We start from the raw sequence: 16,998 nt of genomic DNA on the forward strand, positions 1-16,998 counted from the left end.
CTTTACCTATCTCCCTGGCCGCCTCCCTTTTCCTGAGCTGGTGCGCCAACATTATGCTTGCCTTTTCCCCATACTCATAAATCGCCCCCCTTGCCTTTCCCAATTGTTCCACTGCTTTCCCTGTGGTCAACAGCCCAAACTCCGCCTGTAACCTCCGCCGCTCCCTCAGTAGCCACGCGTCCGGGGCCTCCGAGTATCTCCTGTCCACCTGGAGTATCTCCTCCACTAATCTATCCCTCTCAGTCGTTTCTCTGTGGGCCCGTATCGAGATTAATTCCGCTCTGACCAACGCCTTCAGAGCTTCCCAAACCGTCGCTGCGGAGACCTCCCCCGTATCATTTGTTTCCAGGTAGTTCTGGATGGACTTGTTAACCCGCCCACAGATCGCCTTGTTCGCTAGCAACCCCACATCCAGTCTCCACAGCGGGTGTTGCCCTCTCTCCACACTAACCCGTAGATCCACCCAATGCAGGGCATGATCCAACACTGCAATTGCCGAGTACTCAGTATCCACCACCTCCGGTATTAGCGCTCTGCTCAGAACAAAAAAGTCGATGCAAGAGTATACCTTGTGGACATGTGAGAAAAAGGAAAACTCTTTAGTCAGTGGCCGTGCAAACCTCCTTGGGTCTACTCCCCCCATCTGTTCCATAAATCCCTTCAATTCCTTTGCCACAGCTGTCCTCCTCCCTGGTCCTGGATTTTGACCGGCCCAATTCCGGATCAGTGACTGTGTTAAAGTCTCCTCCCATGATCAGGTTATGTGACTCTAAGTCTGGGATCCTACCTAAAACCCGTCTGATAAATTCCACATCGTCCCAATTCGATGCATATATGTTCATGAGTACCACCCGCACCCCCTCCAGCTTCCCACTCACCATTATGTACCTACCCCTCTTGTCTGAGACGATTCACCCTGCCTCGAATACCACTCATTTGCTGATCAAGATCGCTACTCCCCTGGTCTTTGAGTCCTGCCCTGAGTGGAATACTTGGCTGACTCACCCCTTTCTCAATCTCGTCTGGTCTGTAACCTTTAGGTGTGTCTCTTGTAGCATTGCCACGTCCGCCTTCAGCCCCCTCAAATGCGCAAACACGCGAGCCCTCTTGACCGGTCCATTCAGCCCTGTGATGTTCCATGTAATCAGCCTGATCGGGGGGCTCCCCCCCCCCCCCCCCCCCCCCCCCCCCCGACTGGCCATCACCCTTTTTGGCCAGCCTGTTGGACTGTGACTTGATTGTCACTTGCACGGTAGCACAGTGGTTAGCACTGTTGCTTCACAGTGGCAGGGTCCCAGGTTCGATTCCCAATTGGGTCATTGCCTGTGCGGAGTCTGCATGTTCTCCCCGTGTCTGCCTGGGATCTGGGATTCTTCCGGGTGCTCCGGTTTCCTCACACAAGCCCCGAAAGACGTGCTTGTTCGGTGAATTGGACATTCTGAACTCTCCCTCAGTGTACCCGACCAGGCGCCGGAATGTGGCGACTCCGCATTTTCACAGTAACTTCATTGCAGTGTTAATGTAAAGCTACTTGTGACGCTAATAAAGATTATTATTTTATTTTAATAAAAAAACAATTTTTACTGGTCTTCTCCAAAAATAACTCTGGGCCTTCAGGGTATAATTTCCTTTCTTTTGATTATCTCCTGGTTTTTGGTCCTAAAAATAAAAGCAGAAAAATATCTGAAAATATGCGAACTTTTAAATCAACACATAAAGTGACTTTAAAGGTCTTAGATATAATATAATGAATGTACCATTGCATTATCAGAAAAATCTTTGTCCAAGGTAATTTGTAAAATATACCTTGTAATACATCATTTTGGAGGAAATCTGGCCTTATGAGTAATCACAAATGATAGTTTTATGTGCTTGTGTTCTTTTTGTTTGAAATTATTTTTTTATATCGTGTGCTTTTTTAACAGAAGCAAAAGCTGCTCAAGGAAATTGAAGACCGAAAGCTTCCATATTTAACACCCAAGGATGTGCAGTTTGAACAACTGGTAAGCCATTTTTCATACTAATGAGTTCTGAAATTATAAAGGACATTTAATTACTGCAAATAATTCCATCATTACCCAAAAGCCATACCTAGACAGAATACGAGTTTGTGACATCAAAAATCATTCCCTTTTTTAATTAAAGCAAATTTAATATGATCATGAATGAGGATATAAAATATGTACTAAATCTAGAACTTGTCGGTTCTGCATGGATTTTTGCATTCGTTCATCAACATAGCAAGATTCTAGCCTTATTGCACAAATCATCATGCACATACCTCCTAACCACGAGCCTGAGAGTTCATTCTCAGGACGGTTTCTAGTTCTGGCTTGCACACCCCCTTGGAAATGATTTCCATCAGATCTTGTTTTGCTGCAAGATGCAATGTTGGATTGAAGCAATGTTGGGTTGGAGCAGAGGAGAGAACCCTTGTACCAAAGAACCACTTGTTCAATGGCTATCATATTTTTAAAAAATAATAAATAATCTGCATTGTCACAAGTAGGCTTACATTAACACTGCAATGAAGTTACTGTGAAAAGCACCTAGTCGCCACATTCCAGCGCCTGTTCAGGTACACAGAGGGAGAATTCAGAATTCATTAGGATTGTTTAATCCGGCAATGTACAGTGGAATGCAGCCAGCTGTACTTCTGCTAGGCCTTAACATCCAGTGAGCTCTGCTAGAATTAATGATGATGTGGAAATGCCGGCGTTGGACTGGGGTGGGCACAGTAAGAAGTCTTACAACACTAGGTTAAAGTCCAACAGGTTTGTTTCGAATCACTAGCTTTTGGAGCGCAGCTCCTTCCGGATTCACCTGAGGAAGGATCCTCAGGTGAATCCGGAAGGAGCAGCGCTCCGAAAGCTAGTGATTCGAAACAAACCTGTTGGACTTTAACCTGGTATTATAAGAATTAATGATTGAAATCTGGATTTGCAAAATTAAAGAGGCATTATGAAAAACCTATGATAACTAATGGACTGACATTTAAACTTAATAATATGTCACAGTGGCACATCTTGCATAATTTAGGTGAACAGTTGTTTTTCACATTAAAAGTGTTGATTTTAGACATTTTTATAACAATGAACTATGAGCTTGTAACTACTCCTACCAGGAGATCTGCTGTCATGGTATGTCACGCTAGTCTGTCTTGCGCTATCCTCGCACATCCTCTGTAGCTCGAATGAAACCACTCTTTGATGTCCGTCATCCTAGGTCGACCCCTCTATCTGCTGCTCTTGACTTCGCTCCCTAGCCAAGTTCCTTGCAGCATTTCACCTCTGATAAAATGGCTGAAATACTGCTAGTTTATTTTCTGGATCTCACTTTTTAGAGTTCTTTTTGCTTCTGCAGTTTCAATGAACTATGTACTATGTTGCTTTTATGCTCACACGTATAAATGCTACATTGTATCTCCTCCATATTGCTGTTGTCAATTTGACATGCGTTGTCATTGTGATCTTTGCTTCATAGGATAAATTTAATTAATACAATTTATTCTTGACTTTTCTGTGTTGTAACCTTCTGTATCATGAAGATGGTACATTGTAATCGGGCCCCCTTATCTCCTCCATATTCCTGTTGTCAATTTGACATGCATTATCATTGCGATTTCTGCTTCATTCCCAAATATTTAATTAAAGTGTCAGCCTTGGCTCAGTGGTAGCACTTTTGCTAGTCGGGAGGTGTGGGTCCAAGTCCCATACCAGGACTTGAAAACAAAAATCTAACCTGACACTCCAGTGCAATACTGAGGGAGAGCAGCACCATCGAGATGCCATCTTTTAGATGAAATGTTAAACCAAGGCCCGAATGCCCACTCAGGTTGATGCAAAAGGTCCAAACGGATTTATTTTGAAGAAGAACAGTGGAATTACAGTGTCCTGGTCAATATTTAACCCTCATCAACATCACAAAACACTATTATCTGGTCATTGTCACATTACTGTTGTAGAATCTACAATAGTGATCATATTTCAAAAGCCCTTCATTCTTTGCAAAATGCTTTGAGACATCCTGAGGTTATGAAAGGCACTATATAAATGCAAGTTTTTTTAAAGCAGTGTTTTCCATATTTCATATTGAGGATATGCTAACTAATTTTAAAATGTTTAATGTGTATACAAAGGCCAAACGTTGGGTGCTAAAGCTTTCCTTGTAATTTAGGCATTTATATGGAGAAGCATGCACTAAACTGAATAACTTTTAGAAATGATGTCTTAAATATAAAAGTGTTTGCAAAAACTTTTCTTCTCTGTTTAGTCAAAGGCCAAATATGCCAAATTATACATAAGGCGAGCCAGCTGTGTACCTCAGGAAATTCATCAGAAAGTCCAACAAGGATTGACGACTCTGCAAGACTGTAGGTGCTTTGCTCAAGATCTTGTTCAAATAAAAGAAAAAGATGTGCTTACGCCAGTGTATCGACTACTTGTTGGAGACCCCGGCTCCACATATTGTTACTTAAATACAAGGCTGTTTACAATACCTTGGCCTTCCCGTGGTGTTGAGGTGAAGTACAGCAGTGATGAAATAGGTGAAGCTTGCAAAGCTATTAAAGATCTTAATGAATACTTACATGTGGAAGCAATGAAAGTTTTGTTGGATGATTGTTCAGCTGATGTTGAAGAAATTGGATTTGTGGCAAAGGCAGCAACTTCTACACTCATTAAGGACTCGGGAAGTATGAAAGATGGAACGTATCAAAGCAAGCAAAGCAGCACCAGTGCTGTGTTAAAAGATAGAACATCTTTTAATGTGACTCTGTTGAATTACATGGACCCTTCAAGAATGAAATATCTAAAAGAGGAACCATACTTCGGAATGGGAAAGATGGCTGTGAGTTGGCATCATGATGAAAACCTAGTGGAAAGGTCAACAGTTGCTGTGTATAACTACAGCTGTGATGGTATGTATGGAAAGGAGTGGAGAATTACAGGGTTACTGCTTGCTGTTTTAATGTTTCCCCCCCTGAAGCTTTCTTCACACATAGAGACTGCACACCTGCAAACTTGTACATCAATTTAGATTTACTGTTTGCTAATTGTTTTAGAGCACTGTAGAAATGTTAAATCAACACGTGTGGGCATAAGTGTTTTAGTATTTTATGGAATCCATTTTGTTTACATAAGCTGCCCTGTACTTTTTTTTGCCATGCAGTGCTTATATGTATTGTAATTAGCTAACTGGTTGGATGCCAAGAGTATAAAACCTGCAACAAAAAAAATTCATTGCTGAGTCCCTCAGGTGCACATTTCCACTCTTATAAATGCTTTTATTGTCATTGACATCATCATCTCTATTGGAGTGATTTGTCAAAAATGAACTAGCTGTTGCTGCATGCTGATTTTATTACCATATACTTTGCTTTCAAGATACTACTGGGGTTAGCTTTGAACAGAAGTACTTCATTCAATTTTTACCATTGTTTGTAATGTGCTTTATTTAGTTTTGTAGAAGCAACCCGAACAAGAAGAGCAAATCCATAACTAGCAGCTTGTTACGTTACAGATGCAAATTAATCAAAAGAATGGATTTTAGTTTATCTTCAACTTCGTTTGATTATAATAATCAAACTCATTTGTTACCAGTAATTAACAGAGCTTTTAAATACCTAACCTACGTGTCCTACTTGAACTTTGGGTTTTGGCAATAAACCTTTTTAAAACTCAAAAAATAAGTCATTTTAACGAGCACATTCCAAAGGTACTGGATTTATTAGGAAACCCCAGGAAACTTTGATTGAAATTACTCCTTTTGATTGTAGTTCTCCATTTTATTGGTGCCATATTGGGAGCAGTGTTGCAGTTGATAATGTCTGCCAAAAGTTGAGTAAATTCTGTCAAACAGACATCCAGTTAGCCCACAGAAGTTTCTTGTTGTACTTGTTAAGCTCCATTATGTTAAAATTCCTTCAAAGCAATGGTATTTGCTGGATTTTCAAAGTACTACTGTGAAATTAAGTTCCAATTTATATGAAGCTTTTAAACAAAATCTCCTGACAGGCTTTATGATTGATTTGTTTTCCTCCAAGTCTTCAGCAGATCTAGTTTTTTAATTTGTGTACTCTGTTCGAACAGCCTGGGACAGGGTCTGTGGCAGCCCAAAAACAATTGTTTCCTTTTCTTTTCATATTTTCAGCACAACTGAATCACTTGACAGATGACTGTGCATCTGTGTCAGACAGTTGGACATACTGATGAGGGGTTTCTGCAATGCATGAAATACCTCATCACTTAAAAACTGACTGCGTATGATAAATTCATTAGTCTATTCTATGTAATCTGCTTCTGAATATGGGGGCTGTCTGTAAGGGGAACAGATTTATTAGAACATACCTTTCTATGATTATAATAAATCATTTTGACTCAACCCCTACTCTTTCTCCTTTACAGATTTAGGACCCGCTGCAGATGAAAGCAATACGTCAACAAAGGGCAGAGACCCAGCAGTTTGGCATGTCGGCTTAAAGATAGCCTGGGACATTGCTACACCAGGGCTGGCATTTCCCCTAGACCCTGGCGACTGTTACTTTATGCTTGGTAATTTTTTTGCCTTCTACATACTCTGCTTTCCAATGAATCATGCTCGGTGGTGCAGGTCAAGAAATCCAAATGTTTCCTTTCCGATACCTACGGGCATTCTAATACTGTTTTTATGTGAAATTAAAGTTATATAGAAACTGGTTTTATGTTGCAATGTATGCAATAGACCAACCTTTGGAACTTATAGTTTATATCTTCCAAAGTATTGTTCTGAGGGAACGGCATTGGGTAATGATGGAAACATTTTGCGCCAAACTTTTCGAGTAGTGCTATCGGATTGCCACTTGCGCCTCTTTGCATTAATGGAGGTTACATTTCTGGACCAGACTTCTGAACTGGACCTCTCCAGAAATGCGGAGCACACCTGTTGTCAGAGACCTTCCTCATTGTGCAGGATCATCGGGGGATGCCAAGCCAGGTCCCTTTTATATGACACTAGCTGTCTTATTTTGGTAAGCATTCTTTCATTAATACACTGAAAAGCATTGGGACATTTAAGTAGTTTTTCAGTGTCTTAGTGAATGAGTGTGGTTGAGGTAAGTGGGAAGGGGTGCCAGTGGGTAAGGTGGGTAGGATGCCAGCTGAGGAGGGTGGCAGGGTGGTGAGGTGAGTCTTGGGGTGGGGAGAAAGGTCAGGGAGGGAGTTAGGGGGTGAGAGATTCAGTGGGGAGTCAGGGGATCAGTTGTATAGTTCCCAAGAAGTTGCACTTTTTTTTCTGTCTAATGTTTCCTGGCTAACTATCCAGGTAGATAAATCGGAACCTTCCGAAGTCTCCAACGCTAACTCCGGATTGGCGACTTTTTCAGAGGTTCCCAGGAAGTGGAAAATTTTCATTTGGAAATTGAAACTTCCCAGGAAATTCCTGTGAAGTCCTTGTGCTGAGACTTCTGAGGGTTCCCTAAGCATATCTTCCAGGATATATCTGGTCATGACCATCTGGAGACAGGAAGATCTGGACCAAAGGCAGGATTTTACATCCTTTAAGACTTTATAATCTTTTTGATCTCCTTTCGATGAAGTGTCCTTTGTAAGTTGCAAAGAGTGAGGTCAATTCCTTAAAAAAGAACACATTTGCCTAGATAAATGCCTTCAGAAGTAAAAGAAATGTCAGAACCATGGAAACTAACATTGTTAATCAGCGGCCGAGTTGGAATGAGACAGTTTGATATGTGTATCCACATACAGTGTGTGTGTACTTGTGATATGAGACAAAGTAAAATTGTCCTGCAGTGCCACACTATAGGTAGAATTCTTGCTTTGAAACATGTGTAATTTGATCTTTATGGTTTTATGAAAAGGAAACAGTTTCACTTAATTAACAATAAAATATTGGTCTGCAGAGGAAGTGTGCATTGGGCCCTGCTGTCTCAGATGCAAGTTCCAGCGTGTCTGATACACGAGTTGTTCAGTGTAAGCCATAAATTCACACACACGCTAAGAAGGTGTGTGAAAGGTTTAATGCTCACAGTGCCCAGAAGTCTAGTTAAATAAGGTTGTTATAGTTTCAGTGCAAAAGAATGTGAATCTTGCCCTCTCCTAAATATTTGGAACAGTGATGCTTCATCTGTACTTGCCCATGTTGACATTTGGTCCTTTAGAGAGGAAACCAAGATAAAGAGGTTTAGGAGTGATAACAGACTGATGACTACATGCTTACCCTGGGTATGACCTTTTGTGGAGACACTTATACTACCAGATATCAAGCACCAGCTAAATTTTATGTACCAGTACTTGTAAATGAAATGAGAAAATGATCGCTCTGAATTAACTTTGGCTATATGTTCCACTTTTTTTAAAGTACTGATTGAGCTCGTCCTTGACACTGATATAGTCAAGGAAAATAAACACACAGTGGAATGAGGCAATTGAGTCTTTGTTTAGAAACTACAGGCAAATGCGACACCCATTAGTTGACTTGAATAAATGAAAAAGCAAGCAAAATTAAAAAGAAAACAATATAAAACATCTTCTTCTCTAATTAATTTTTTTTCCACAAAGTTCCCTGATCTGGAGGCTCACAGGTCAGTCATTATTTCATCAAAGTATTCTTTACAATGCAAAACTGACTTTAATTTCCTCCACATTTGAGTCTTTGGCCATGAAGAGAGTGGAGGATTTCCAGAATGAAAACCTGAAAGTGTGGGATTCTGGATATCTTGCTGAAATTAAGTGCAGGATGTCTTTTAGATGTTGTCAATAGGTTTCCTGACTGATAGCCAGCCAGATATCTGTTGAATGGGAAAACAGCCAAGGACCAGACGCTAAGTATCTAGGAGATCCCTGGGGTGGTAGTAGGATGAGTTGAAGATCGAGGGTATTGGGTAATTCTCTGGGCGAGGTCCAGATCGCGACGGGCAGAGCGTGTCGGGTGACTCACAAGCGGTGCCCGATTTGGGTCTCGCGTGTGATTCAACTTGCTCCCGGCGAGTGCAACCCGCCGAATCACACCCGTCATTTGAGGGAACAATTTGAATGGACATTTTGAATATTGATAAACTGATGAGAAGTGATGAATAAACTTGCTTAATGGGAATAAGTTAGACGAAGTTCGAAAACTGTCTTTTGGCTTAGTTAAAACAAAGCACTTTTAATCTATCTACTGGAGGTAGAACGTAATACTACTAAAATTAAATTCTCGTTAAATATCTAGCTTTAAGCAATGCGCTATGTTTAATTGCCTCAATTGCCATTACTGAATTTCACACTGCATTCCACACTCTTGCTTTCTGCACGTAAATTGTTGTTTTACTGGAGAGTAATTGTAAATTCTGAATGCTGTGTTTTTTTGACAGATTTAAATTATGCATTTTTGCTTAACTTGTAACAGCTGTTGAAAAGATTTATTTCACAAAGCTAAGTCCATAGGACCATATATGTTTACAGCAGGAGGCCATTCATCCCATCATGTCTGTTCCATCAGCTTGCTGTGACAATATAAGATGAATCTCTGTACCATCTGTCACTTCAGATTTTTGACTACATTTGCCTGAAAAGATGTAACTTTGGTTCTCCGTGTGACAAATTATTCCATGATCCTTGATTTGAAGGAGAAATGTTTCCTAACCTTCCCCTCACTGTTTGAAGTGCTCTGGCACAAATAGTTTCAGCTTCATAAATGTTCGTCAAGACTAAATTTGCTGATGTTTCTCACCCCTAATATACCGATGAATTCGGTGCTGTATGCTGTTTACTTAAAGACTTTAATGTAATGGGACACCCAAAATTGCAGATAGTACTCTATCTGTGACCTTACAATTGCCTTGCACAAATGTATCATTGGCCCAAATGTTACCGTCAGAATAACAATGACTTATCCATTCTTCATGCATAAAATATGTGAAGTAAAGTTGCTGTAGTCCCAAATGACCATAGGCTGCTTTCCCCTCTTGAGGGGGAGAGCTGATTGCTGATGATTTAACCTGAGGATCACCACATCTCATGCGAGGGGCAAGGTTGAGAAGACGGGGCCTTCATGAATAACGGCAGCCGGTACGGGAGTTGAACTCGCGTTGTTGGCCTCGCTCTGCATCACAAACCATCTGTCCAGTCAACTAAGCTAAATTAAATTCAAGAGCTTAAAACCTAGGCAAATAAATGCATGGCTGCCAATGATGGAGTGATTAATCTGCTGATGCTCAAGAGGCTGGAATTGGAGAAGTGCAGATATTCAGAGGAATGTAATGCTCGTGAAAATTAAAGAAGCGGGGGGGGGGGGGGGGGGGGGCGGTATTTGGAAACAAGGATGGGAATTTTAAAATCAGGACATTGTTTAACTGGGAACCAGTACAGGTCTGTGAGCACGGATGATCAATGAACGGCATTTCGTGAGAGTTTGTATACTGACAGCAAGATTTTGATTTACCTCAGGTTATGAAGGGTTGAATGTGGAAGGCCAATGAAGGATGCATTAAAATTGTCAAGTCTGACAGTGACAAAGGTTACCAGTTATAACAAAGGTTATGGGTGGAATTCTCTGTTTTAGCGGCAGAGTGTTGACGCCGTCGTAAACGCCGGAGAGTTTTATGACGGCATTATCTGGCCGCTAGGAGCAGCGATCCCCCAACGCATAGGGGGCCAGCACGGCACTGGAACGCTTCACGCAGCTTCAGCTGCCGATACGGGCCCCAGCACGGCCGGCGCGTGTCCGCGCATGCGTGTCGGTTGCCGTCTCCGCACCGGCCCCCAGGCAACATTTCCGCCGAGTTCCTCCGAGTCCCGCCGGCATCATTTGCATGTGGCCCTACCCGGCGGGACCTCGGAGTTCTGGCTGCGGGGGCCGTCCTGGTTGGGGGGAGGGGGGATCTGACTCCTGGGGGGCCCTCCCCGGTGGCCAGGCCCGTGATCGGGGGCTACTGATCGGCAGGTGGGCTAATTCCAGGGGGCAGTCCTATGTTCCTCTGTGCGGGGCCCCTGTAGGTCTTCACCATGTTGCGTGGGGGCCGGCGCAGAGTCGGCAACCCATGCGCCTACGCGGACCCGTGCCGGCCCCCACGCAACATGGCAGAGACCTACAGGGGCCCGGCGCAGAGGAACATAGGCCCCACCAGGAATTAGCCCGCCCTCCGATCCGTAGCCCCCGATCGCGGGCTTGACCACCATGGAGGTCCCCCCCGGAGTCGGATACCCCCTCCCCCCACCAGGACAGCCCCCGCAGCCAGAACGTCAAGGACCCGTCGGGTAGGACATGCAAACAATGCCAGTGGGACTCGCCGGAACTTGGCAGGCACTCGGCCCGTCGAGCGGGGGGGCTGCGTCCAGCGGGCCCTGACCGCCGGCGCGGTTACTGGTGCCGATTCTCCGGTTGCCGGAGAATTGGCGGCCCGGCGTGGGAGCGGCGTGGCAGGATTCGCGCCACCCCCGGCGATTCTCCGACCCAGTGCGGGATCGGGAGAATCCCGCCCTATGATTTGGTATTCTTGTGAATTCTCCTGATGAGTCCAAGATGAAAGGTTTTGACAGTGTATCTCTTTTTCTCAGTAATACTCAAGTAACAAAGGTGGTTGGAGATTTTAAAACTGCAACATTTAAAATGTATTTCCTTTGTACTCTTCTGTTTTAACCTATCTCTTAATTCAATCGATCTATCCCTCTTTATTTCTTGCAGCACCTGATTTGACATACAATTCACCTGCTCAAATTTACAGTTCCTTCCCCGTCATTCTGCTGCTAATTTCACATTCCAATCTGATTGGTTGAGGAGAATAGCACAGTTACTTATCCTGTGCACTCTGATCTCTGTTTCCATTGATGCTGTCATCTCCATCAACCTTTGATAACTTGACGCGCAAAAATAATTTTTTTTTAAATGTGCAAGAACAACTAACGGAAGATGCTATCAGACGCTCTGCTACTGCTAATCATGGCCCATTATATTTTGATCTTGTACTCTATATCTGCATTTTGAAAGCAAAAAATTCTATTGGGTTTTTTATGATTTGAAGAAATTATTCGTTTGGGCTCTTAGATCCGCTTTATTTCTTCTTTAATAACCTCTATTAAAGGCAAATATATTTGACAAATATAACTGTTCCATGTTTGTCATCCCTTTATCCCATGCATTTCTAAACTTCACCAATGAATGAGGCTGTTTAGCACAGGGCTAAATCGCTGGCTTTGAAAGCAGACCAAAGCAGGCCAACAGCACGGTTCAATTCCTGTACCAGCCTCCCCGAACAGGCGCCGGAATGTGGCGACTAGGGGCTTTTCACAGTAACTTCATTTGAAGCTTACTTGTGACAATAAGCGATTTTCATTTCATTTCATTTTAATCTAGACTTGAATTATTGGATCCGAAGCATTTGCCCACAACTGATGTTAGACTAATTGGTTGACAGTTTTATGGTTTAAGACCATAAGGCGTAGGAGCAGAAGTCGGCCGTTCGACTCATCGAGTCTCCTCCCCCATTCAATGACATCATGACTGATCTGATCTGATAATCCTCTCTTTCCCGCCTTATCCCTATAATCCTTGATTCCCTTACCGATTTAAAAATATGTCTATCTCAGCCTTGAACATACTTAACATCCCAGCCTCTACAGCTCTCTGCGGTAAAGAATTTGACATATTCACTAACCTCTAAGAGAAGAAATTCCTCCTCATCCCTGTCTTAAATGGGTGACCCCATACTCAGATTATGCCCTCTGCTCCTAGATTATCCCACAAGGGGAAACAACCTCTCAGCATCTCCCCTGTCAAGCCATCTTAAAATTCTCTCTGTCTCAGTGAAGTTGCCTCTCATTTTTCTTAACTCCAATGAGTACAGGCCCAACCTACTCAGCGTCCCCTCATAAGAAAATCCCTCCATACCCGAGATCAACATAATTAAACCTTTTCTGGACTACCTCCAATGCCAGATCTTTCCTTAGATAAGGGGACCATAACTGTTCACAGTATTCCAAGTGTGTTATAACATGTGCCTTGTAAAGTTTTAGCAAGACTTCCCTATTTTTATACACCATTCCCTTTGAAATAAAAGACAGCACTCCATTTGCCTTCCCTATTACCTACTGAACTTGCATGCCAGCTATTTGTGATTTATGCACAAGGACCCCTTTGTCCTGCAAATTTCTGCAGTCTTTTTCCATTTAAATAATATTCAGCTCCTTTATTCTTCCTACCGAAGTGCATAACTTCACATTTTCCATTTGCCAGGTTTTTGCCACCCACTTAACCTGTCTATATTCCTCTGTAAACTACTCGACACTTACCATCTCACTAATTTTTGTGTCATACACAACTTGGAACAGCACATTCACTTCCCTCATCCAAGTCATTAATTCCTATTGTAAATAATTGTGGTTCCAGCACTGATCCCTGTGGCACTCCACTAGTTACAGGTTGCCATCCTGAAAATAGCCTTTTTATCCCAACTCGCTGTCTTCTATTAGTTAACCAATCCTCTATCCATCCTAATTTACTACCCCCAATACCATGGGCTCTTATCTTATTAAGTAGCTTTTTGTGCAATATCAAGTATATTACATCTACTAGTTCTGCTTTATTTGTCCTGCTCATTAACATCCCAAAAAATTCTAATACATTTGCCAGGCATGATTTCCCCTTAATGAAGCCATGGGACTCTGCTTCATTATATTGTGTATTTCTAAATGCTCTGCTATTGCAATCTTTAGAATGGAATCTAAATTTTTCCAATTACATATGTTTAGCTAACTAATCTATAGTTACTTTTTTTGTCTCCCTCCATTTTTGAACATTGCCAGTTTTCCAATCCTCAGGGACATTTCAAGAATTTAAGGATTCTTAGAAGATTACTCTCAGTACAACCACTATCTTTGTAGCTACTTCCTTTAATATCCTAGGATGCAACCCATCAGGTCCAGGGACTTATTAGCCTTTAGCCACATGAAATGAAATGAAAATCGCTTATTGTCACAAGTAGGCTTCAAATGAAGTTACTGTGAAAAGCCCCTAGTCACCACATTCCGGCACCTATTCGGGGAGGCTGTTACGGGAATCGAACCGTGCTGCTGGCCTGCCTTGGTCTGCTTTCAAAGCCAGCGATTTAGACCTGTGCTGAACAGCCCCATTAGTTCCTCATACTTTTTCTCTAGTAATTATTGCATTTATTTATTTCCTCCATCTTTTGCCCCTTGATTATTTAGTATTTTTGGAATGTTACTAATTTCTTCTACCGTGAAGAATGATGCAAAGTATTTATTAACTCATTTGCCTTATCTTTTTTCCCCATTAATATTTCGCTAGTCTCATTCGCTAAGAGGTCTCTCTTCACTTTTGCCTCTCTTTTCCATTTTATAAATTTAAAGAAGCTGTTACTGTCCATTTTTATATTACTTGCTTGTTTATCTTTTCCCACTGTTATTTTTTGGTGATTTTTTTTGGTTTTTAAAACTTTCCCAATCCTTTGGCTTACCACTAATTTTTCCCACATTGCATGTTTTTTTCTTTCAGTTCAATACTGTCCTTAATTTCTTTGGTTGACATGGTTGATTTATTCCCTTCCTAGAATCCTTCTTCCTTAGTGGGGTATATCTTTGTGGTGAGTCATAAACTAGTTCCATAAACGTCTGCCATTGCTGATCAACCGTCTTTTCATTTCAACTCCTTTCCCAATCCACTACAGCCAAAGCTGCCCTCATTCCTTTGTAATTCCCCTTATTTAAGTTCAGCACAGTTCTAACCCAAGTTTCTCATTCATAAACTAAATGCTACCATGTTATGATCACTGTTTCCTAGGGGATCTTTTACTCTGAGGTTGTTTATTATACCTGCCTCATTACAAATAGCCTGATCCCCAATTGGATCCGCAGCATATTATTCGAGGAAACTCTCCTGAATACACTCTATGAATTCTTCCTCATGGCTACCTCTGCCAATTTAATTTTCTGAATCTATATGAAGATTAAAGTCACCCACGATTAATGTACTGACTTTTTAATAGGTAAACTAAAGTCGCCATGGTTCCAGATGACCGAAGACTGCTTTCCCCTTTGAGGGGGATAGCTGATTGGTGGTGCTTTAACCTGAGGATCATCACATCTCAGGTGCGGGGCAAGGTTGAGAAGGCAAGCCTTCATAAATAACCTTCATGAATCTTATTTATTCTCCGTCCTACAGTATAGGTACTAATAGGCGGTCTATCGACTATTCCCACCAGTATCTTTTTCCCCTAGTTATTTCTTATCTCCATCCATATATCTTCCGATCCAAGATCATTTCTTGCTATTGGACTTATTCCATCTAGTACTAAAAACCTACCCCACCACCCTTTCCTTCCTGTCTGTTCTTACAAAAAGTAACATATCCCTGAATACTTAGCTCTCAGCTTTGATCTCCTTGTAACCATTTCTCTGTAATGGCTATGAGATCATACCCATTAACCACAATTTGTGACGGTAATTCATTTATTTTGTGCTGAATGCTACGTGCACTCAAGTAAAGAGCCATAAATTTTGCCTTGCCACCATTCTTTCACCTTTGATCCTAGTTGCTGCTATTTTTTAATGTTTGTACATTCTGACCTTCCTGTCACATTCTCCCCCCACACACCCCCTCTCCACCCACCCCATTTAGTTTAAAACCCTCTCTACTTCCCTAGTCATGTAGTTTGCGAGAACACTGGTCCCGGCACGGGTGAGAGGTAGGCTGTCCCAATGGTACAGTCATCACTTTCCCCAGTACTGATGCCAGTGCCCCAAACTCGAGCCCACTTCTCCCACACCAGCACACCAGTCTATGAGCCACATATTTATTTCGCTAACTTTATTTACCCTATGCCAATTTTTGAATAGAGGTGTTACGCTGGCTCCCCTCTCGTCTCCTATGCAATTTACATAGAGAAGGAAAGTAGGGTGTTTCCTTTAATGATCTTAATCAGCATTGTTGCAATTACACCTAACTGTCACAATGGCCTCTGGTGTGGCATTGCCCATTAATGTTTTTACATTTGGCCAATGCTTTTACGACGCAATTAATCTTGCATCCTAGTATGACAAATTTGGAACCAGTGTTTAAAGGAAAATAATTTGGCGTGGTTCTCTGGCCTCGTTTTCCTTTAGTGAGAGTGCAAGAGGCCGGTGAAGAGCGGGAGAGGCCAAAAATGAGAACGCGCCGGGCGCCAAACCGTACTCGCTCCAGTAGGTGACATCGGGATGTCGCCGTAACGTAGCGAGAAAGCAATTATCACCACATAAGCCCTATTTCCATATAATTAACTGGAGCCACCCCATATCCAAAAGCCTCCTGAGATCTAGCAGCCTCCCCAGCAAGTGGTCATGTTGGCGCCGATTAGTACTCTTTTTGAAAAGGTGAACCTGGCGAATGGGCTGCTGCGGGATGCCGAGGAGGTGAGCAGGCATCTTCGCTCACAAGCAATCATCTCGGAGGCACTGGGCATACTGCCCTTGAGCTTGGGAGCTGGGGGGGGATGTTCTTGTCGGATGGCCTGATTTACATTGCAAGAACACTTGTAGCTAAAGCTATAAACAATTTATTAACATTAACTGTGGGTCAAATATATACAAAACAACAGATGAATAACAATATGAACATGCACAAACCACTTTCTCTCTCCCAGCTCCCCAGTCAGCCTGAGGTCACCTGACTCTAACATTCACTTATATACTAATGAGACTCTTAGTGGTCAGTCGGTGAATTACAACACCACCATGAAATCACTAAATTGGGAGGGGGGGTGAGCACCAGTTAGGGGTGGGCCACCATGGGGGGGGGGGGGCAAGGGTCTCGGAGCTGGGGTGCGGGTTCCGCTGTGGGAGCGGGATGTTGATTGGGGGCGGTTGGATTGACTGTGCATGGGTCCTCCATGCCAACAGCTATCCCTGCATGTTTGCCCAATCCCACTGACCACGGAGGCCTCTGGCCAGGCGGCTGAAGGCTATTGCTAATAGGGAATTGGCAATTGTGGTTATGTGAGCACTTCATACATCCCACATGGATCCCTGAGGA

General features: G+C 42.6%; 1 protein-coding gene across 3 annotated transcripts in view; it reads left to right on the forward strand.

Moving 5' to 3' along the window:
- Positions 1 to 16,998, forward strand: part of fto (FTO alpha-ketoglutarate dependent dioxygenase) — a 637,435-nt gene that overhangs the window by 117,677 nt on the left and 502,760 nt on the right. For all 3 annotated transcript variants that reach the window (XM_072518266.1, XM_072518265.1, XM_072518264.1), the window contains exons 2-4: positions 1,926 to 2,003; positions 4,273 to 4,918; positions 6,405 to 6,551. In XM_072518266.1, the coding sequence (XP_072374367.1) occupies positions 1,926 to 2,003; positions 4,273 to 4,918; positions 6,405 to 6,551 (871 nt within the window). The remainder of the gene's footprint in view (positions 1 to 1,925; positions 2,004 to 4,272; positions 4,919 to 6,404; positions 6,552 to 16,998) is intronic.

Source organism: Scyliorhinus torazame, chromosome 10 (genome assembly GCF_047496885.1).
Source record: "Scyliorhinus torazame isolate Kashiwa2021f chromosome 10, sScyTor2.1, whole genome shotgun sequence".
Taxonomy (NCBI): domain Eukaryota; kingdom Metazoa; phylum Chordata; class Chondrichthyes; order Carcharhiniformes; family Scyliorhinidae; genus Scyliorhinus; species Scyliorhinus torazame.